This window comes from Oncorhynchus kisutch, linkage group LG21, assembly GCF_002021735.2.
Source record: "Oncorhynchus kisutch isolate 150728-3 linkage group LG21, Okis_V2, whole genome shotgun sequence".
Classification (NCBI taxonomy): Eukaryota; Metazoa; Chordata; class Actinopteri; order Salmoniformes; family Salmonidae; genus Oncorhynchus; species Oncorhynchus kisutch.
In genome coordinates this window covers 20,351,339-20,374,738 of record NC_034194.2, presented here as the reverse complement: position 1 = coordinate 20,374,738, position 23,400 = coordinate 20,351,339, and the positions used below count along the sequence as shown (strand labels likewise).

Below are 23,400 nucleotides of genomic sequence, written 5' to 3'. Positions count from 1 at the left end.
GGAGGTTTGGCCTGGTAGGCCGTCATTGTAAATAAGAATTCGTTCTGAACTGACTTACCTAGTTAAATAAATAAAAATAACATGTTCCACTGCCTCAATTTGACAATAATCACACCACCCAGCTGAAAGTTTCTCCACTAATTTAAATGTATTATTGTTCCTTGTGCGTCCATGTCATTACACTTTTTTCTGGATCTTATACAGGTGTCTTCTCTTTCTCTCCATGGTTCTAAAATCCCCTATGAGAAAAATGAATGATGTGAATACAATGAAAAAAATGCATTGATGTGTAATATTGTTATTACTTTTACAATAAAATGTAAAAAATGAATATATAAATTATAAATGAATGATGAAATAACGATTGGAACAATTTCCGTGTTTGACCGCTAGGGTTTATGGGTATTATGACGTTTTCACTGTGGGGTTCTATGTAAACACGGTAAAGGTCGCTGAAAAGTTCCACACTGTTAGTGCGGCATGCGGACCTAGCGCTCAGTTTTCGTCATACAACATTTCTTCATGTCGTTTTTGACGCTTTATTTTGTTTGCAAATAAACCAACACAATAATTTGTCTTTCTTTTAACTTAGCCATTTTCAAGCAAGATTTTTGCTCGTGCATCCTCATTAGCATCTGGCCAGCGTGTGTTTCACGTGGGCAAGCATTGCGGAACTGAAGCATCGAACCGACAAAAAGCTGATATTGCTTCCCATAATCGAATCGAAGACTGTGTTGATTCTGTACAATTACAGTTTTGACAATTTTATTTAAAAAAAAATGGCAACCCTGATTTTAGAAGATGGGACCACGTTCAAGGGCCGCCTTTTCGGGGCAAATGCGTCAGTGTCTGGTGAAGTTGGTAAGTCGTATTTTATGAGGAGAAAGCTAGTTAGCCCTTCGCATTGCAACATCTGTCTAATGTAGCTATGTTATAATTTATACAGGTATTCTAATGGGTAACGTTAACTACCTATATGTTACCCACAAAGTCAAATTGTAAAGCTAAACGCAGCTCTATTCACTCAAAACTCTTGCCGGTGTGCGCCTAGTGGTCTGCATGTAACCCCCAAAGTTGCGCGTGCCCTGTAGTAGTATGACCCATAACCTCTGACCCCTTCATTTATCCTTATTTCGGCTAGGCATTTTAGCTAACCTTGTTCCTAACTATAACCTAATTCTCCACCTAATCAGAACTCAATTTCAGTCAGTTTGAACAACTTATGAACATGTTTCTCCTATAGTGTCCTTGCTGTTTATTTATTTTGTATTTTTTAACCCATATTTAACTAGGCAAGTCAGTTAACAAATACAATAATGGCATACCCTGGGCCCTATGGGACTCCCAATCACGGCCGGATGTGATACAGCCCCGATTCGAGCCAGGGACTGTAGTCTCTTGCACTGAGATGCAGTGCCTTAGATCGCTGCGCCACTCGGGAGCCCACTGCTGTACCGTGTCCCATACATTGTAATGGAGATGTAGCTGGCATTAATTTAGATTGTAAGGTCTAGTTCTTTCAATCCACGTGTACTAATAAATGGAGCACAGTGCACATTTCCAAAGTTCAAGTTGCATCACCTTTTTCAAAATGTGCCAAATCTTAATTGAATCACTTCTCACTAATTTGCACTTTGCTATGAAAACTGACAAGTTGACCTGATAATTTTTTTCCAGTGTTCCAGACAGGCATGGTTGGCTACCCAGAGGCCCTGACTGACCCGTCCTACATGTGTCAGATCCTCACCCTCACCTACCCTCTGCAGGGCAACTATGGTATACCCCAGGATGAGGAGAGCGACTTTGGACTCAGCAAGGTAGGTGGAGTTGGCATGGAGTCAGCGTTTCACAGAAGCGTCCCAACAGAAATAGTGGGTGGAGAAAGGTATATTGCCCTCGTTGACCCCAAGCACCTGTTTGAATGTAATGTTCTATTATTTTTCCCCTCAGTGGTTTGAGTCTTCTAAGATCCACGCTGCAGCCCTCATCGTCGGGGAGGTCTCCCAGAACCCCAGCCACTGGAGCTCAGCCATGTCTCTGGACCAGTGGCTCAAAGAGCAGGGCATCCCTGGCCTAGAGGGTCAGTAGAGTTATCATTCTAAACATCCTGGTACTGTATCAGATGCTGTCTGAATCTGTGTTTCGATATGTGCTGTCTACAGTAGAGCCTCTACACTAGAGGTTGCAGTTAATGCTCTTGCTGTGACACTGTAGGAGTTGACACCCGTCGTCTCACCAAGAAGATCCGTGAGAAGGGTACAATGCTGGGGAAGCTGGTTGTGGACGGAACGCCCGAGGCCAACGTTCCATTTGACAACCCTGACCAGAGGAACCTTGTCAAGGAGGTGTCCATGAAGGTACGGTGTTGCTATGTTTAAGCTTGACCCTGTCATGCTTTTTTAGTGTTACGATCCTGAAACTTCCTCAATCAAATGCCAGTTGTTTTGTGTGGATTGCATAACACTGAATCTGTAGCTTAACACATTGCAAGTCGGTGAAACGCCAAATGTTTTCTCTCACCACAGTGGTTAGGCAGATGCCTAATCCTTCTCAGGATGTAAGTACCTTTTCTGTCTGTGTTGAGCAGGAGCCCCGGGTGTTCAATCCCAGTGGTGCTGTCAGGATCACAGCTGTAGACTGTGGCATTAAGTACAACCAGATCCGCTGCCTGTGTCAGAGAGGGGCCTGTGTGACTGTTGTGCCCTGGGATCACCCACTGGACAGCACAGGTTAGTCACAGCTGGTTACTGCACTGGGTTTCATATACAATTCAGAGATTTCTCCCTGTTCCCTTGTTTTGCCTCTTATCTCTCCCCTGCCTTAATCTTTACCTTGGAGCATCTGACCTGCAAAGTTAGTTCCAGCCAGGATGCCATGAAGTTCTATTGTATGTGAGATAGTTTGTATTATAACATTTATTTTGGCTATGCTGACAAAGTTGTGGTCCTTTTCAGATTTTGATGGGCTGTTCATCAGCAACGGCCCTGGGGACCCCCAGTTCTGTACGGAGACCATAGACAACGTGAGGAAGGTGGTGTGTGTGGACAACCCCAAGCCTGTGTTTGGTATCTGCCTGGGCAACCAGCTTCTCTCCCTCGCCATCGGAGCAAAAACCTACAAGATGAAGTTAGTACAGGGACAGGGCACTACAGGGTTGTCCTGACTTGTCACTTTCTCTTTCTCCTCAAGACCTCCTCAGGTCTTAAGTTCTGCTTACTGTCTTTGTTTGGTTTCAAAGAGAACAAAGCCAGTGGTGCTGACTGTTTTTGCTGTTGTTTGGCCCCCTCCCTCGGATGTCAGTTCTCCCCAGGCCCCTCTTTATTTATCTGGGAGCGTTCTGGTGTGAAATGAGCATTCCTGCTTAGCGTAGCAGTTTTGGACATAGCCTAGTGCGTTGCTGGAAAGGCCTGGTTTTGTTTTGGTAAGACTCCTGGGATTGTTACGTTGTTAGTGTTCCGTTAGTCTCAAGGCCAGATGAGATGCCAGCTTCCTTTTGTCCCTCTGGAATGCCATGCAGTCAGTCAGTGGAAAGCAGAACAGTTTAGAGGATTTAAAGCAAGACATTTGCACTGTGCAGGTGTCAAGTAAGGATTCTGCAGGAGCACTATGAATCTGCATCTGGAATAGAGCTCAACCATTGAAGAAAGAACTTGACTAAAAACACTTGTCTGTTTCAGGTATGGGAACCGTGGCCATAATCAGCCCTGCATCCACAAGGGCACAGATCGCTGTTTCATCACATCTCAGAACCATGGCTTTGCTGTGGATCCCCTGACCCTGCCACAGGGCTGGGACGTGCTCTTCACCAACGCCAATGACCAGACCAGTGAGGGCATCGTGCACAACACCAAACACATATTCAGGTACCATCTACCAATGGGAACTCATTCGCTGCTTCCAGCCTTTCAACTTGTTTAAAGGCCCAAATGCAGCTGTTTTTTTTACATCAAAACGTTTTTTTTATTATTAAAATGTGCAAAAATTGCTTTTGAGACGAACTTTCTCAAGCAAGAATTTTGCTAGGACTGTCTGAGAGGGGAAAACTATCTGGCAGAGAGGTTTGGAACTCTTTTGTTATTGGTCCATTAACCATTTTACCGCATGGTGACGTCACTGTGGAAAGCCGAAACTCCTGCCAATGCAAACCTCTTGATTAGAAGGTCCTGTGTATATTGTATTTTCAACCAGCAACTATCAGGAAATAACACTGATCAAATGTTTTCACACTTTTGCAGTGTTTTCATCAGCTGTTATACAAAACACAGGAAACAGAATTGACTGCACTAGGCCTCTAATTGGAAAAGATGGCAGACAACAAAATAACCCTCCAAGATACAGGAAGTTGAAAACCAGATATTGTTTTACCCATGTCATTCCAGTGTCCAGTTCCACCCAGAGCACATGGCAGGCCCCACTGACCTGGTCAGTCTGTTTGATGTGTTTCTAGACACAGTCAGGGACCACAAGGAGGGCAAGAGTGGCAAACCAGGTTAGACATACGTTCATCTCAACTGTTCTTACATATGTATTCCACCTGTAGGGTATAGTAACACCTCTCCCTTCCTCTAGTGAAGCAGAGACTGACAGAGCACCTGACCTATCCTGGATCTACCAATCCGGAGGAATTTGTTCGGCCACGCAAAGTCCTAATCCTGGGTTCTGGAGGCCTCTCCATCGGACAGGCTGGGGAGTTTGACTACTCTGGCTCTCAGGTGAGACACACTACCAATCCCAGTGACGATCCAACAGCAGGTGTTAGGAGCAGTATCATTTAAGAGTATTTGAACTAATCAGACACTATGTCCAACCCTCCCCCAGGCCATAAAAGCATTGAAGGAGGAGAACATTCAGACTGTGCTCATCAACCCCAACATCGCCACAGTGCAAACCTCCAAGGGTCTGGCTGACAAGGTTTACTTCTTGCCTCTCACCCCGGAGTATGTCACTCAGGTAAGGAAGGCAAATGGAATGGCCACTGCTACATGCGCCATCCTCCAGTCACTGATTTCTGATCAGTGCTTAACAAGCAAACCATGTTTATTACATCTCTCAGGTACTCAGAACTGATAGAAGATCAGTAAGGAGCATGATTGACCTACGGTTGATATTCATTCAATGAGTGAGAACTGACCCTCTGCCCTATTTTGCCTGTACAGGTGATAAAGAATGAGCGTCCAGACGGGGTCCTCCTGACCTTCGGGGGGCAGACTGCCCTTAACTGCGGGGTGCAGCTGACCAAGAGGGGAGTGCTGAAGAAGTATGCAGTGCGTGTGCTGGGGACGCCGGTGGCTTCCATCGAGATGACTGAGGACAGGAAGATCTTTGTGGAGAAGATGGAGGAGATCAATGAACACGTGGCGCCCAGCGAGGCCGCTGTGTCTGTGGAGCAGGTACAAATGTCACGCACACTCTCCTTCTCACACACACATTGACCCATACTGATTGTCACTTGTACGTTGATTGGAATCAGCCTGTTAATCTGTTTGACTGTTGTGGGCTCTTGCTTTTTGATGTGTATTTTGGTGTGTTCTGGTATTTTCTCTGTGTCCTAGGCGGTGGCGGCTGCAGAGCGTATTGGCTACCCTGTCCTGGTGCGCTCGGCCTTTGCCCTGGGCGGACTGGGCTCTGGCTTTGCCAATAACCGGGAGGAGTTGGCCTCTCTGGTGACATCTGCCTTCGCCCACACTTCCCAGGTCCTAGTGGACAAGTCCCTGAAGGGCTGGAAAGAGATTGAGTATGAGGTGGTCAGAGACGCCTACGACAACTGTATCACCGTAAGTAGAGGGACATCACTATGCATATATTTGTTACTATGTAAGTACTATGTACAGGTAACTGCCAAAATAAAGGAAACACCAACATCAAGTGTCTCAATAGGCCTTTGCATAGATTCTGGAACTCTATTGGAGGGATGCGACACCATTCTCCCACAAGAAATTCCACGATCTCGTGTTTTGTTGATGGATGTGGAAAATGCTGTCTCAGGCACCAATCCAGAATCTCCCGTAAGTGTTCAATTGGGTTGAGATATAGTGACTGAAACAGCCATGGCATATGGTTTACATCGTTTTCATGCTCAACAAACCATTCAGTAACCACTCGTTCCCTATGGATGGGGGCAATGTCATCCTATCGGGGCGTAGCCAAAATAATGGCCTGCCCAGCATTTTTATACATGAACCTTAGCATGATGGGATCTTAATTGCACCAACTTTTAATATACTTTGTGTCCCTCATTCACTCAAGTGTTTCTGTTATTTTGGCAGTTACCTGTATATTTGTTACTATATGTTTTTATTTTCAATTTTATTATGCATTTGACTGTTATGGCTAATCTTTAGAGTTTATACGTCCTTATTTGTTTAAACATGAATCTTCCTTTATCAAGCAAGTTAAAGTGTTGAGTGTTTTCTATCCTGTAGGTATGTAACATGGAGAACATTGACCCTCTGGGTATCCACACTGGGGAGTCCATCGTGGTGGCGCCCAGTCAGACGCTCAACGACTATGAGTACAACATGTTGAGGAACACCGCCATCAAGGTCATCAGACACCTAGGCATCATTGGAGAGTGTAACATCCAGTACGCCCTCAACCCTGAGTCTGAGCAGGTAATGGTACTGACATTGATCGTTTATACTAGTGTTAACCCTCCCGAAACATCAGTGTTTCCCATAAATTGTGTCCACTGCAAAGACAATGTATATTTCGGGATGGTTAAATGTTTTCAATGTGAACTTAAACGACTAAAACCAGAAATAAAGTATGTAGAAAAGGCTATATATTTTTTAAACAAGATCATCTTTGATCACCTAAATAAAAGATGGACAGTCAGGGAGAATCTAAAATATCATGCCATGGGCCCCCCCCATTTGATTTTTGTTATAAAAATAAGCATGGCAAAATGTGTAGAATTGCAGGAAACTTGCTTTAAAGCAGTAAAATTGTATTTTTTCCACGTGACAATGTTTAGAAATTAGATTTAAAACACCAACATTTTGTCTCTGCAGCCACGAGGAGGGCCTCTAAAACCGCGCCTTTGCCTACGCCCACTGCCTCCCCCATCCTAACTTTGTCACGGCTGAAAAAATCTTGTGGGGGAAACGCTGAACGTGTTCTGATATTTTAAAATGTTTCTACTGTATAGCAATCTAAATCTGTGTTTTTGTGCTGCAGTACTACATCATTGAGGTGAATGCCCGTCTGTCTCGGAGCTCAGCTCTGGCCAGTAAAGCTACAGGATATCCCCTGGCCTACGTGGCTGCCAAGCTGGGATTGGGCATCCCGCTACCTGTCCTCAAGTGAGTTTATTCACGTTTTGTGGCCTGATGTCAGGTTAAGAATTGCATTTTGGCATTGATCTTCTAATACCATGGTTTTAACAGGTAATGTTTGTTATTGTACAGGAACTCTGTGACCAACCAGACCACAGCTAACTTTGAGCCCAGTCTGGACTACTGTGTGGTGAAGGTCCCTCGCTGGGATCTCAGCAAGTTCCTGCGCGTCAGCACCAAGATAGGTAGCTCCATGAAGAGCGTTGGTAAGAGGACAAGCACTTTTTAAAAATTAATGATCTAATTTGGGAGCAGCAGAGTGCCTTATCTGCCTGCTATCTATAGGGGCAGATGATCTGTAGGGGTTGCATTGCAAGTTCACACAAAGGAGTTGGTTGATAGTTTGTTAACACAGTTTTTGTCTGTGACCTTTTGTAGGAGAGGTGATGGCCATCGGCCGCAGCTTTGAGGAAGCCTTCCAGAAGGCTCTACGGATGGTGGATGAGAACTGTGTGGGCTTTGACCACACCATCAAACCTGTGTCTGACGAGGTAAGCTCACTCACCTTTTTTACCTGTCTTATTCTTCTTGGCTGCATTTTATGTGAACTGTTCTGACATGCCTCTGTCCTGTGGTCTTACAGGAGCTGCAGACCCCGACAGACAAACGTATCTTTGTTCTGGCGGCTGCTCTCAGGGCGGGCTATACAGTGGACCGCCTTTACGACCTGACCAAGATCGACCGCTGGTTCCTTCACAAAATGAAGAACATCACGGACCATGAGAAGATGCTGGAGTCGTACAACCAGGACGAGAGCGCCATGCCTCTGGAGGTGATGAGGAAAGCCAAGCAGCTGGGCTTCTCCGACAAACAGATCGCCCTGGCTGTGCAGAGGTGCAGTACTGTGATACTCCGTTGTTCACGTTACAAAACATCATTAAAAGTTGAGGCGGGTACATGAAAAACATACAAAATAAATGAGAGATTTTTCATTGATACGATGACGAGTCGGAATGGGACACATTCTGTCTGGGTTATGTTTTGTGTGTCTGGGTTCAGTTCCTCAGAGCAGTGAGAGGGGGGGGGGGGAAAGACTTGGTATGAAATGTCTGTTTTTAAAATGAACTTGTCTGAACTCTGACCTTTAAACCTATGTCTCTCTCCAGTACGGAGCTGGCGGTGAGGAAGATGCGTAGAGATTGGAGCATCCTGCCTGTGGTAAAGCAGATCGACACTGTGGCGGCAGAGTGGCCCGCCCACACCAACTACCTGTATCTGACCTATAACGGTACGGAAAACGACCTGGGCTTTGGAGATCCCCATGTCATAGTAATTGGCTCTGGGGTTTACCGCATTGGCAGCAGTGTGGAGTTTGACTGGTGTGCTGTGGGCTGCATTATGGAACTCAGGAAGGTAAGTCGATTTCTGCTTTGTGCAGAATAGCTCTCATTTATTAGAAGAATGTTGAACAAAAGCTGATATTGTCATGATTTGCTGTGTTTTGATGCTGTTTAGATGGGCTATAAAACCATCATGGTGAACTATAACCCAGAGACTGTCAGCACAGACTATGACATGTGTGACCGTCTCTACTTCGATGAGATCTCCTTTGAGGTAAGAATGCTCGACTGGTGGCATGGTCCCAACTCACTATCTTTCAAACATTTTATTTTGTCGTTTTTCATCGTACAATAATCAACATTCAAATGCCCGAACTTACATGATCTGATGCTTTTATCAACTGAGCAAAGGGCCTCAACACCTCGCCATCAAACCCTGTTTCATGCATGGTATGTTGCCATGACCATAAAGCTCCATTATCTCCTCCCCTCCTCCAGGTTGTGATGGACATCTATGAGATGGAGAACCCAGAGGGAGTGATTCTGTCCATGGGGGGCCAGCTGCCCAACAACATCGCCATGTCCCTCCACAGGCAGCAGTGTCGTATATTGGGCACCTCCCCGGAGTTCATCGACTCTGCTGAGAACAGGTTCAAGTTCTCCCGCATGCTGGACACCATCGGCATCAGCCAGCCCCTGTGGAAGGAACTCACTGAGATTGAGGTCAGCACAGAACAGGGCTTCTAATCCATTTTGAATTTCAAACCAGTAATGAACGGGTTATAGGTCTTGGTTGCAGATGAGTTAATAGGTCTAGGTTGCAGATGAGTTATAGGTCTAGGTTGCAGATGAGTTATAGGTCTAGGTTGCAGATGAGTTATAGGTCTAGGTTGCAGATGAGTTATAGGTCTAGGTTGCAGATGAGTTATAGGTCTAGGTTGCAGATGAGTTATAGGTCTAGGTTGCAGATGAGTTATAGGTCTAGGTTGCAGATGAGTTATAGGTCTAGGTTGCAGATGAGTTATAGGTCTAGGTTGCAGATGAGTTATAGGTCTAGGTTGCAGATGAGTTATAGGTCTAGGTTGCAGATGAGTTATAGGTCTAGGTTGCAGATGTTGTTGGATTAGCCCCAAACATAATGCTTCGTTTTCAGAACGGAGATTTTTTTCTTGCCACATTTTTTTGCAGTTTTACTTCAGTGCCTTAATGTAAGTAGGATACATGTTTTGGAATATAAAAACAAATCTGTACATGCTTTCTTCTTTTCACTCTGCCATTTAGGTTAGTATTGTGGAGGAACTACAGTGTTGTTGATCCATCGTTAGAAGAAAACTGTCACAGCCATTAACCTGTGCAACTGTTTTAAAGTCACCATTGGTCTCAATTTGAAATCCCTGAGCGGTTTCCTTCCCCCCCTGCAACTATCTTTATAGTGACTGGGTGTATTGATACACCATCCAAAGTGTAATAACTTAACCGTGCTCAAAGGGATATTCAGAGTCTTGTTTTTTTTCTGCCAATAGATGCCCTTTGCGAAACATTGGAAAACCTCCCTGGTCTTTGTGGTTGAATCTGTCTTTGTTTGAAATTCACTGCTCGACTGGGGGACCTTACAGATAATTGTATGTGTGGGGTACAGAGATGAGGTAGTCATTTAAAAATCATGTTAAACACTTATTGCATACAGAGTGAGTCCATGCAACATATTATGTGACTTGTTAAGCAATTGTTTTTTTCTCCTGAACTTATTTAGGCTTGCCATGACAAAAGGTAGTGTGTGTGTGTGTAGGCCAGTGACACACAAGCTACATTTAATCCATTTTAAATTCAGGCTGTAACACAACAAAATGTGGAAAAAGTCAAGGGGTGTGAATACTTTCTGAAGGCACTGTATGTTATTTTGTATCCTCCTCTCCTCCCCAGTCAGCCATGAAGTTCTGTGAGACTGCGGGCTACCCCTGCCTGGTGCGTCCCTCCTACGTGCTGAGTGGAGCGGCCATGAACGTGGCGTACACAGACAGCGACCTGGAGAAGTACCTTAGCAGCGCTGTGGCCGTGTCCAAGGAATACCCCGTGGTCATCTCAAAGTTCATCCAGGAGGCCAAGGTACGACTTGGGAAATTCTTTACTACTTAGATTGAAAGGCCTTACTGCTGGGTCATTTAAAGGGATAATTCACTTTATTTTCAATTTGCAAAAAAAAGTGAACAATCCCCCTTTAAAAGAAATATCTATGATAGCTCCTTTAGTCAACTATAGTCTGGAACTGACTGGCGTCTCTCTTTGCTCCAGGAGATAGACGTGGACGCGGTGGCGTGCGACGGCGTGGTGATGGCCATCGCCGTGTCAGAGCATGTGGAGAACGCCGGGGTGCACTCTGGGGACGCCACCCTGGTCACGCCACCCCAGGACATCAACCAGAAGACCATGGAGCGTATCAAGATGATCGTCCATGCCATCGGACAGGAACTGCAGGTCACCGGGCCCTTTAACCTGCAGCTCATCGCTAAGGTAAAGTCTAAAGGACATTTTATGTTTTTGGAGTTTCAAATCAGCGGTTGACAACCAATAGCATGCCAAACAGAATGTCGCCCACAACCATACAAGTGTGTGTCTGTTCCCTGTGGGATTTCCAATGGCTGTCCGGTTGCCTTTAATTGCAAACAAATGTGTTTTCTGGACAGGATGACCAGCTGAAGGTGATCGAGTGCAACGTCCGTGTCTCCCGCTCTTTCCCGTTCGTCTCAAAGACTCTGGGAGTAGATCTGGTCGCCCTGGCAACGCGCGTCATCATGGGAGAGAAGATGGAGCCCGTGGGCCTGATGAAAGGAGTGGGCATCGTGGGCGTCAAGGTAACCCAACTGAGGAGTCCACAACTGTAAAATAATCCAGTTGAATTATTGTTTCACCGATCATACACCAACTTGGATATGTTGTCTCTTAGGTCCCCCAGTTCTCGTTCTCTCGTCTGGCCGGAGCTGATGTGGTGCTGGGGGTAGAGATGACCAGTACTGGGGAGGTGGCCTGCTTTGGAGAGAACAGATACGAGGCCTATCTGAAGGCCATGCTCAGCACAGGCTTCAAGATCCCCAAGAAGAACATTCTGCTCTCCATTGGCAGTTACAAGGTACTGACTATAATACAAAGAGCTAAACGTTTTCATGGAAATTAATTTCGAGAGGCTAGCGGTGCGTAAATATTCATTGTATCTTTGCAGAACAAGAGTGAGCTGCTGCCTACTGTTCAGGCGCTGGAGAGTCTGGGCTATGACCTGTATGCCAGTCTGGGGACCGCTGACTTCTACACTGAGCATGGAGTCAAGGTACATCACATCTAGGATGAGTGGGCTCTTCTCAACAGGATCCCAGAATGAGCCATTTTCAATTCACAACGTCATTTTTCAATTTGCTTCCTGAATTTGACCGACTTGTTATGTTCGGTCTCTTTCAGGTGATGGCGGTGGACTGGCCATTTGGGGAGGAGGAGAGTGACTGCCCCAACAAGGACAAGCAGAGGAACATCTTGGAATACCTGGAGGACCACCACTTTGACATGGTTATCAACCTCTCCATGAGGAACTCTGGAGGCCGACGCCTCTCCTCCTTCGTCACCAAGGGTTACCGCACCCGCCGCATGGCCATCGACTACTCCGTGCCCCTCATCATTGACATCAAGTGCACCAAGCTGTTTGTCCAGGTAGGTTAGTTAGGGTGCTGTGATGGGATGTTAGCCACTGCTGATGTTTGACGTAGCTGTGTTGATTCTACATAGATTGTTGACTGTCCTGATTGAAGCATGTGCTCCTGTAATTGTAGGCGCTGCGTCTGGTTGGCGGCTTCCCGCCCGTCAAGACTCACGTGGACTGTATGACGTCACAGAAGTTGATTCGCCTGCCTGGTAAGCAGTACGGCTTGGGCTGTGCTAAAAAGTCAAGTCTGTTCATTTCAAATATAAGCACCTTGTTTTCTTCCTGTATTTGGACAATACATGATAGCTCCTTCAGTCAACCTGTGGAACTGCAGTGTTTCTGAACAGTACTCATCGAGTCCCCTCCCCCTGTCCCTGGTGCCAGGTCTGATAGATGTGCACGTCCACCTGCGGGAGCCGGGTGCCACCCACAAGGAGGACTTCTCCTCGGGCACAGCGGCTGCCCTGGCAGGGGGCGTCACCATGGTGTGTGCCATGCCCAACACAGCACCTGCCATAATCGACCCCAGCTCCTTCGCCATGGTCCAGAAGGTAATGAGAAGATAGTCATTGACATTTACCACTGGATATTTTAAATTAGTCTGTTCCAAAACATTACATTATGCCTTTTTATAAAATGGGTCAAATCAGTACCTGAAGGTTTACTCGTGAGCTGTTCCTCTGTTCTGTCTCTGTCGTCTCAGCTTGCCAAGGCAGGGTGTCGGTGTGACTATGCCCTTTACGTCGGAGCGGCTTCAGACAACTCCACCATCTTGCCCTCCATCGCTAACTCTGCCGCCGGGCTGAAGATGTATCTGAATGACACCTACTCCACTCTGAAGATGGACAACGTCTCAATGTGGATGGAGGTAGGTATCAACTGAATGAGGTCGTTGATAGGTCGTTCACATTGATCTGTTTGAGCTGACCAGTTGCGCTTTCTCTTTGCGTGAACTAGCACTTTGAGAAGTGGCCCAAGCACCTGCCAATCGTGGCACACGCAGAGAAGCAGACTGTGGCAGCTGTCTTGATGGTGGCCCAGCTGTACCAGAGAGCTGTTCATATCTGCCATGTGGCCAAGAAGGAGGAGGTAAGATGGCCGCCTGGAACATCACATACAGATATAGCACTGCTTTGCCTTGATGTGTTGCCCGTTCATTGTCTCCAGGGAGAATGAGGTGTCAATCGAGGCACACAGAAACCTCGTAGGTTTTTTTTTTGGAAGGAGTCCTCACTGATTGCTTTCATTAGGATGAACTGCAAGAACACACACCTGTAGCTAGAGGGAAAAAAAGATCTAACAAATGAGCTTTGTGCCATTTGAAGTGATTAATTTTAAGACCAACACATCAGAACACGCATAAGATAAAGAAAGAACCATGTTTTCTGTTCTACTTGTATGTAATGAATTGGCATTTATTCCACCCTTCCCTTCCCCCAGATCCTGATCATCCGCGCAGCCAAGCAGAAGGGCATCCAGGTGACGTGTGAGGTAGCGCCCCACCACCTCTTCTTGTGTGAGGAGAATGTGGTGGGTATTGGGGACGGCCGGGCACAGGTCCGCCCTATGCTGGGCACCCGGGAGGACATGGAGGCCCTCTGGGAACACCTGGACATCATTGACTGCTTCGCAACTGACCACGGTGAGTAGGGCTACACCATAAATCCATTATAGTTTACTCTGTTTGTCAGCAGGGTAGCCTAGTGGTTAGAGCGTTGGACTAGTAACCGGAAGGTTGCAAGTTCAAGCCCCCGAGCTGACAAGGTACAAATCTATCGTTCTGCCTCTGAACAGGCAGTTAACCCACTGTTCCTAGGCCGTCATTGAAAATAAGAATTTGTTCTTAACTGACTTGCCTAGTTGAATAAAGGTAAAAATTCAAATGAAATATCTTCCGCCCTGCGCCCTCTATCTACAAACACCAAACCTCGGACCCTGTTACTCAAGCAGGCAGCATTTTTACAGAGGCTTTGTTCAACGAACCTTGGTGGAGTTGGTGCCTACTATTAGATTCACTCTAGTCTGCAGGCTGCTCTAGCTAAGCCAATTCATGCAGTCAAAAGATTTATAAAAAAAAAACAATGCTGCTTTTCACTTTGCCTCTTTATATAAATCCACATGTTTTTGGGGTATTATAATATTAGTTTGTGTAGCTATTTATCTCTCTGCAAAACACTAGTTAGTCTGGGCAAGCTGCTCATGTCCTGACCACAGGAGGCTGTTGAGGGGAGGACGGCTCATAATAATGTCTGGAACGGTATCAAACACATGGAAACCATGTGTTTGTGTTCTATTCCGTTCCAGCTATTAATGAGCCCGTCCTCCCCAATTAAGGGGCTACCTGCCTCCTGCGGTGCCAAAAAGGTTTTTGTTAGCTGCTAATAAGCTAGCTAAAATGTGCTATGCTAGGGCAAATCTGTCTAGCAAACTTTAGCCCTAATACAGGCTGCTAATACAGGCTGCAAGTTCTGAATCAGAGGAATAGAAGAAGCATATTCTAAAATGTTTGTCAATGTAACATCTATTCAACTGTAATTTGGGTCCCCTGGGAAACACTGACCAACACTCCTACCTGGCTTTAAAAGAAATGTGCTATCTTGCCAAACAGCACTGTATTCCAAGTTCCTACTTTATTACAACCATATCATTTCTATGATTCCTGATGTTTTTGATCTATAACGCAAGTAAAATATATATATATATATTTTGTCCATATCGTGAAGCCCTAACGGTGAGGGCTCCGTTAACCCCTACTTGTTTTTTTATCACACAATTACAAGATGAGTGTTGCCATACAAAAGTTGTGTTTTGGCTAACAGCCCCCCATTCAGTGGAGGAGAAGAACTCAGAGAAGCCCCCACCAGGTTACCCCGGCCTTGAGACCATGCTGCCCCTTCTCCTCACCGCCGTCAGCGATGGGCGCCTCACCATCGACGATATCATCAAGCGCCTGTACGACAACCCCCGCAAAATTTTCTCCCTTCCCGCGCAGGACAACACCTATGTAGAGGTAGCTACAGGCACACACCACCGAGCGTTTATAACCATGTCAAATGGGCAACACGGCAAGGATTTAGATCTTTGGGTTTCCACGTTGAAATACAAAAGAGGGATTGAAAAGATGATCAATGTTTTGGCTTTTCAAGAACATTGTAGACCTGCTCTCTCTCACCAGGTGGACCTGGAGCAGGAGTGGGTCATCCCCGAACACATGCAGTTCACCAAATCCAAGTGGACACCCTTTGAAGGCATGAAGGTGAAAGGCAAGGTCCGCAGAGTGGTGCTCAGAGGAGAGGTGGCCTACATCGACGGACAAGTGCTGGTCCCTCCTGGCTATGGGGAGGATGTGAAGACTTGGCCTGCACCCATCCCCCTCCTCCAGCCCCTTGAGCCAGTGAAAGAAGTCCCAAAGGTACAGTCCTACCCCTTTCAGCTCCGCCCAGTCACGTTAGTGTGCGGATACAGTAATATGTGCTTATGTAGCATACTAGCAAGCATTGTCTGTGGCACTAAGGCTGTTGTGTGTCTTTTGTGTGTGGCAGACCCCAGAGCACCCCCGGCTGACCCCTCCATGTGAGGGCATCCGTACATGCGCCCAGAGTCCTCGCCGTCCCACCGGGGACGGCCGCTACATGCTCCCGCCTCGCGTTCACAGGTCCTCCGACCCAGGCATGCCCCCAGGTACTACAGCCCCAATGTTTTCTCTTGTCTAACTGACCTCTTGCTTGCGGTGGCAAAGTGCTGTGTGAATGTCCGTTTCAATAAATGCTATATTCACTGTCCATTTACAGGTTTTAGGACGATGCACACAAAATGGCACTTGGATGTCATTGGTAAACTTTTTTAATCTACATCTTTGAACCCACTGATCATGTGATTTTTAAGCGCACCGTACATGAAGCGTTTGAGAAAGCGAAGATCGTATAACGAGTGATTCCACTGTCTCTACTATAGGCTGCATGGTCATCATGACAGATTGATTGGCTGAGTACATTTGCTGATTAAATGAAATGTCTAAATCAGGGGCTCCACCTATAGCTCACTCTGCTGCGGAAGACCTGGGACTGTGCTTTATCGATGGATACAAGTGTATTGTTGAAGGGAATGAAGGAATGAAAAGCCTATTTGTTTTGGTTGGCCATTTGCTATGTTCTGCACCCATTACTGAGACTGTATGATCACAGCCCCTATCAATGTCAAATCAATGATGGAAGTTGTTTGATTCTCACATTTATTACGATGAACTGTCTTTGATGAAATGACGCTCAGTGCCGTATCAATCTGAAACGTATTTATAACCCACTAACGATAGCTTTTAATATGTCAGTACACTGGCTAATTGCTGTGGTATTGGCTAAATACCACAGTTTTGTACCATCTCTCTAACACTTGTGTTCTAACGTTTTGTCATGAAATTCTAAGCAGCTGAAGATTCAAGGGCGAGACCGTTAAGAAGAGCATTTGAAGAAGGTTTCAGAGAAGGTTTGAAGCTTGACGTAGCTCAGCTGTTACGCATAATATATTTCCTAGCTCTGCTACCGTTAAGGCTGTTTGGCGTAATATTCTGGCAGACCATTTCAATGGAGTTGTACTGGTAGCTGCTTTGAATAGCTGTATGTCATGGAATACTTGGTTGTAGAGATGCTAGAAAAAGGTTTCAATTCCGTTCCTTCTCATTAGTTGCTGCACTACCCATGTCTCTTTGCTCTGAGCTGACTGCTTTCCTACTGCTTGGATCGCTTTGAAAGAACGCGTTGAAATATGGTGTAATAATCCATGCTTTTCGGGTGTTTGTCATGTTTCATCCTCAGGAAATAGAAAAGACTGCAATCCTTTTAAGAGACTTTGCTAAAATAATTAATATTCACACGTGTTGGATTTTTCCTGTGGTATTTTAAGCGTTTGGTGTTCCTCTGCCCCCAGAGATGGCCCCTGCAGCTGGGGACGGTTACAGCCATCCCCCTCCCCTGGCCAGGATCTTGTCCCCCCGGGCTGAGGCAGCGGCGGGGCAGCCCCTGGCCCACCTCCAGACCTCCCCAGTGCTCCACCCCCTAGTGGGACAACACGTCCTCTCTGTCAGGCAGTTCAGCAAGGAACAGGTACTCAGTGTTTCCCAACCGTGGTCCTCAAGTACTCCCCACAGAACACATTTTTACTGTAACCTGATTCAACTAATCATCAAGCCCTCAATGAGTTGAAGGAGGGGTTTGTTAAGGGCTACAACAAAACTACTGTTGGGGGGTACTGAAGGACTAGGGTTGGGAAACGTTCCTCAACGCACATGGCCAGGGACATTATTTACTAAATAACTTTTTTATATATATATATTTATATTTAAAAAATTCTAACTCTTTATTTCAGATCTCTCACATGTTTAACGTGGCCCATACTCTTCGCCTGATGGTTCAGAAAGAGCGAAGTCTGGACATCCTGAAGGTAAGAATTCTTTCCTTTTTTGTTTAAAACTCTGATTAATCTAAAGAACAACCGTGTGAGTATTTCTGTGATTTGTCACAGTATAAATTGCAGGAGAGAAGCTAATTTCAGAGAGAAGCTAATTTCAGAGTAGCCGGTCAGGCCGTTCCAATAAGCCCAGTGTTGAGTCACCCAGGGTTTGAGTAATCTACAGGACTTCCGGAGGCAGCATAGTTCTTCATGAGCCATAGTCCTTCAGCTTAAACGTACAGGAGCAGGTGTGTTGTATGAAATAACAACAAAACAACTACCGGAAATGATTATTCACATAGGAGTTGATGACATCACCTGATTCAGAATGGAATACAAGCAACACCTGCCACCTGTGTGCATCTATGCCTAAAGACCTCATAAAACGAGTTTTCTGAATGTCTCGAGGTGTGCCACTGTTAGTAAATCTGAGTTGTAAAAATATATATATATAAATAAAATGGTCCTTTTTCAGGACCCTGTCTTTCAAAGATAATTAGTAAAAATCCAGATAACTTCACAGATCTTCATTGTAAAGGGTTTTAACACTGTTTCCCATGATTGTTCAATGAACCATAAACAATTAATGAACATGCACCTGTGGCACGGTCGTTAAGACACTAACCGCTTACAGATGGTAGGCAATTAAGGTCACAGTTATGAAAACTTAGGACACTAAAGAGGCCTTTCTACAGACTCTGAGAAACACCAAAATAAAGATGCCCAGGGTCCCTGCTCATCTGCGTGAACGTGCCTTAGGCATGCTGCAAGGGGGCATGAGGACTGCAGATGTGGCCAGGGCAATAAATTGCAATGTCTGTACTGTGAGACGCCTAAGACGGCGCTACAGGGAGACAGGACGGACAGCTGATTGTCCTTGCAGTGGCAGACCACGTGTAACAACACCTGCACAGGATCAGTACATCCGAACATCACAGGTACAAGATGGCAACAACAACTGCCCGAGTTACACAAGGAATGCACAATCCCTCCATCAGTGCTGAGACTGTCCGCAGTAGGCTGAGAGAGGCTGGACTGAGGGCTTGTAGGCCTTTTTGTAAGGCATCACTGGCAACAACGTCGCCTATGGGCACAAATCCACCGTCGCTGGACCAAACAGGACTGACAAAAAGTGCTCTTCACTGACGAGTCGCAGTTTTGTCTCACCAGGGGTGATGGTCGGATTTGTGTTTAACATCGAAGGAATGAGAGTTACACCGAGGCCTGTACTCTGGAGCGGGATCGATTTGGAGATGGAGGGTCCGTCGTGGTCTGGAGCGGTGTGTCACAGCATCATCGGACTAAGCTTGTTGTCATTGCAGACAATCTCAACGCTGTGCCTTACAGGGAAGACATCCTCCTCCCTCATGTTGTACCCTTCCTTCAGGCTCATCCTAACATGACCCTCCAGCATGACAATGCCACCAGCAATACTGCTTGTTCTCTGCGTGATTTTCTGCAAGACAGGAATGTCTGTGTTCTGCCATGGCCAGCGAAGAGCCCGGATCTCAATCCCATTGAGCTGGTCAGGACCTGTTGGATCGGAGGGTGAGGGCTTGGGCCATTCCCCCCAGATATGTCTGGGAACTTGCAGATTCCTTGGTGGAGGAGTGGGGTAACATCTAACAGCAAGAACTGGCAAATCAGGTGCAGTCCATGAGGAGGAGATGCACTGCAGTACTTAATGCAGCTGGTGGCCACACCAGATACTGACTGTTACTTTTGATTTTGACCCCCCCCTTTGTTCAGGGACACATTACTATATTTCTGGTAGTCACATGTCTGTGGAACTTGTTCAGTTTATGTCTCAGTTGTTGAATCTTGTTATATTCATACAAATTTTGCTGAAAATAAATGCAGTTGACAGTGAGAGGATGTTTCTTTTTTTGATGAGTTTATTTATTTATATATATATATATATATATATATATATATAACACAACGTGCAACATTTTCAGATTTTACTGAGTTACAGTTCATATAAGGAAATCGTTCAATTTAAGTCTGTTCATTAGGCCTTTGAAATAAATGAATTAGGCCCTAATCTATGGATTTCACATGGTTGGACAGGGGTGCAGACATGGGTGGGCCTGGGAGGGCATAGGCCCAGCCACTGGGGAGCCAGCCAATCAGAATGAGTTTTTCCCCACTAAAGGGCTTTATTACAGACAGAAAATGTCCTCAGCAACCCCCACCCCCCTCAGACGATCCCACAGGTGAAGAAGCCGGATTTGGAGGTCTGAGGCTGGCGTGATTACACGTGGTCTGCGGTTGAGGCCGGTTGGACGTACTGCCAAATTCTCTAAAATGACGTTGGAGATGGATTATAGTAGAGAAATGTACATTAACTTCTCTGGCAACAGCTCTGGTGGAAGTTCCTGCATTCATCATGCCAATTGCACGCTCCCTCAACTTGAGACACTACAAAACTGCACATTTTAAAGTGGCCTTTTATTGTCCCCAGCACAAGGTGCACCCGTGTTATGATCATGCTGTTTATTCAGCTTCTTGATATGCCATACCTGTCAGGTGGATGGATTATCTTGGAAAAGGAGAAATTCTAACTAACAGGGATGTAAACAAATTTGTGTGTGACCTTTGAGAGAAATAAGCCTTGTGTGTGTGTGTATGGAACATTTCTGGGCTTTTTTTGTTTCAGCTCATGAAACATGAGACCAACACTTTGCATGTAATGCTGTGTGCCTTGAAATGCCTGAATGCTGTGCTCAAAGATGGATCTGTTGTACGCCAGTCTGTATTCTTTGTCTTAGACCCCTGTGTGTTACTCTCTCAGGGTAAGGTGATGGCTTCCATGTTCTACGAGGTCAGCACACGCACCAGTAGTTCGTTTGCGGCGGCAATGCAGCGTCTGGGTGGCTCCGTGGTCCATTTCTGTGAGGCCACCTCCTCGTCGCAGAAGGGCGAGTCTCTGGCGGACTCGGTCCAGACCATGAGCTGCTACGCTGACGTCCTGGTGCTGCGACACCCCACGCCAGGGGCTGTAGAGGTGAGCAGCGGTGTCGATACGCCGCGTTATAACTTCACTTGAAAACTTGTCATGTTCATTAAGGCAAGATATTCTGAGAGAACACTTTGAAAAAGAGGTGCTACCACCTAAACACTGACCGCAAACCTTGTTGTACTTGCTCGGCTGTATCCGACTTGTTTATTTCCACCTGTAGTCTGCAGCGAGGCACTGCCGGAAGCCGGTGATCAACGCTGGGGACGGGGTCGGGGAGCACCCCACGCAGGCCCTGCTAGATGTGTTCACCATCAGAGAGGAGCTGGGTACGGTCAACGGCATGACGGTGAGACCTCAACACACCCATCTCCCCTTCAGGGATGGTGGTCATGTCTTCGCAGCAGTACTAGTGCTAATACCAATTTAGAATTGTAAACTGCGCAGTATTTTTTTACATTTTTTATGGTAATGCAAACCAAAAACTGTAAGATCTGGAACCTGACTGTGTATGTTGTGATGGCAGCCTACCTTTTTAAGTTAACATAGCCAATGCCCAATGGCCCTCCAGGCTTCATCCAGGTGTCCTGACTATTGTCTCTTGATGTCTGTCTGTAGATCACCATGGTAGGGGACCTGAAGCATGGCCGCACAGTTCATTCCCTGGCCAGGCTGCTCACCCAGTACAGGATCACTCTGCGCTACGTCGCCCCAAAGAATCTCCACATGCCCTCCGAGATCATTGACTTTGTGGCCTCCAAAGGCATCAAGCAGGTGGGTGGATCACATGTTTTTTAGTGGTAAAGCTGATGGCTCTGTATCTAAATCTCAATGGCACTGCTGCTGGTATGTAGGTGTCCTTCACATATCGAATGCACTACATAAAGCGCTAGACTACTGTATGTCCTTGTGGGTGCAGGAAGAGTTTGAGAGCATCGAGGAGGCCCTGCCTGACACTGACGTCCTCTACATGACCAGGATTCAGAAGGAGAGGTTTTCCTCAGAGGAAGAGTACAAAGCGGTAAGGATGGGATGGGGTTTCACTAACTTGTGAGGCCTTAGTGTTTGATCAGTGCTAAAATCCCTTTTTTTTTCTCCAGTGCTTTGGTCAGTTCATCCTCAGCCCACACATCATGACTGGAGCGAAGAAGAAGATGGTGGTGATGCATCCTCTACCGAGAGTCAATGAGATCAGGTACGGATGTTCCCCTAGATTACAACGGATCTCTCTTCATTATACTCCCTTTGATTCACTAATGTTCGCAGTCTTATGCGGGATGATTTGGTTTCATGTTGACTTTCTCTCTTGCAGTGCGGAGGTGGACACTGATCCTCGTGCTGCCTACTTCCGGCAGGCTGAGAACGGCATGTACATCCGCATGGCCCTCTTGGCCACTGTGCTGGGCAGATGATCGGTAGATAGTTGGACACAACCCACTGTTGGGATTGCGAGACCAAAATGGACCAAATGTATTAAGGTCTCGGTAAGAGTGAAGGGACACTACTGGTGATCACAATAATGAAACCACTCCAACAGTCTATATACAGTCACATGTTTAGTGTGTACTCCTCTTCAACCCTGGTATTTCTCCCGGAATTAATTAGTATTATCACTTAACAACAATTACTGTTACATGTTACAAATATCGTTATGTAGTTCATAGAATACTTTATTTTTGTATCACCGACTGGAGTCGTCTGTGGTGTTGATTGTATGGGGGGGGATACATGCTCCTCATCAAAGGTGGAACCATTGCAGAACATCCTTTTTAAGCGAGAAATAATTGTTAAAGCTGATTTGTTGGACTCTTTAGGTGTTTTATAAATAATAAAATGTGAATGGTTTTGTAGATGGGGTTTATTTTATTAACTACAGGAAATTAAGCTGCTATCATGTAAATGTTTAGTAAATGGTTCTACCCAGCGGTGTATTCATTAGTCTGTTGCTAAACCTGCACATATCGATCAAGATGGCGAAACGCAAGTACAGGGGCAAAGTAGAGGAGCAATCACGGATTACAAAAAGAAAGCCAGCCACATTAGCACACATCAACGCCGCCCGACCGGATGAGCTAAACACCTTTTTGTCATACTTCAAGCACAACGACTGAGCTGCCGAGGAGAGCCCCCGAGGATAATGAGGGCTACTTAATTACGGTCTCCACGAAGGACGTAAGAACGTTTTGCCTACCGCCGTGACAGATACACAGACGACGCACAGACGACGCAATTGCCATTGCACTGCACACTGCCCTCACCCACTTGGACAAAAGAAATGCTTATGTGAGGATGCTGTTCATTGACTACAGCTCAGCCTTCAATACTATAGCGCCTTCTAAGCTCACGGCCCTGGGACTGAAGTCTATGCAATTGGATCCTGGACTTTCTGACGGGCCGCCCCCAGGTGGTGAAGGTAGGCAACATTACCACCTCGACACTGATTCTCAACGTGTGGGACCCCACAAGGGTGCGTCATCAGTCCCCTCCTGTATTCCCTGTATACCCACTACTGCGTGGCCTCACACAGTTCCAACTCCTTCATCAAGTTTGCTGGTGACACGACAGTAGTAGGCCTTGATTACCAACAACGACAAGACACCTACAGGGAGGACGTAGGCACTGATGGCGTGGTGCCAGGTAAAACAACCTCCAACTCAACCTCCACCAGGACACCTACAACACAAGGTGTCTCGG

The 23,400-nt window shown here is 46.1% G+C and overlaps 1 protein-coding gene across 6 annotated transcripts; it reads left to right on the top strand.

The window, feature by feature from the left end:
• The first annotated feature begins 416 nt into the window (after positions 1-416).
• On the top strand, positions 417-22,558 carry cad (carbamoyl-phosphate synthetase 2, aspartate transcarbamylase, and dihydroorotase). Of its 6 annotated transcripts, none has more exons than XM_020454824.2 (44): positions 419-861; positions 1,678-1,817; positions 1,951-2,080; positions 2,215-2,357; positions 2,588-2,729; positions 2,955-3,126; positions 3,678-3,863; positions 4,380-4,489; positions 4,570-4,712; positions 4,819-4,950; positions 5,157-5,390; positions 5,553-5,774; positions 6,423-6,611; positions 7,177-7,301; positions 7,407-7,540; positions 7,713-7,825; positions 7,918-8,168; positions 8,441-8,687; positions 8,790-8,888; positions 9,113-9,337; positions 10,538-10,720; positions 10,907-11,125; positions 11,299-11,466; positions 11,559-11,741; positions 11,832-11,936; positions 12,065-12,310; positions 12,430-12,511; positions 12,687-12,853; positions 13,006-13,170; positions 13,260-13,391; positions 13,743-13,944; positions 15,122-15,312; positions 15,478-15,714; positions 15,845-15,983; positions 16,094-16,135; positions 16,728-16,784; positions 17,226-17,401; positions 17,664-17,738; positions 20,542-20,754; positions 20,930-21,055; positions 21,325-21,480; positions 21,626-21,727; positions 21,807-21,901; positions 22,019-22,556. In XM_020454824.2, the coding sequence occupies exons 1-44, from the start codon at positions 780-782 to the stop codon at positions 22,116-22,118; spliced, it is 6,780 nt and encodes a 2,259-aa protein (XP_020310413.1). In that variant the 5' UTR covers positions 419-779; the 3' UTR covers positions 22,119-22,556. The 6 variants fall into 6 exon arrangements, with proteins under 6 accessions (XP_031656340.1, XP_020310413.1, XP_020310412.1 ...); XM_020454823.2 differs by having other exon boundaries at positions 16,725-16,784; XM_020454826.2 differs by lacking the exon at positions 16,094-16,135 and having other exon boundaries at positions 22,019-22,558.
• The last annotated feature ends 842 nt before the right edge of the window (positions 22,559-23,400 follow it).

What these genes read in the sequence shown, in the direction of transcription:
- cad (XM_020454823.2), top strand. Translation starts at nt 780, where the DNA reads ATGGCAACCCTGATTTTAGAAGATGGGACCACGTTCAAGGGCCGCCTT. An exon ending in AACACCAAACACATATTCAG is followed by an intron (nt 3,864 to 4,379) that starts GTACCATCTACC and finishes ATGTCATTCCAG; the next exon opens with TGTCCAGTTCCACCCAGAGC. An exon ending in ATGTGGCCAAGAAGGAGGAG is followed by an intron (nt 13,392 to 13,742) that starts GTAAGATGGCCG and finishes CCCTTCCCCCAG; the next exon opens with ATCCTGATCATCCGCGCAGC.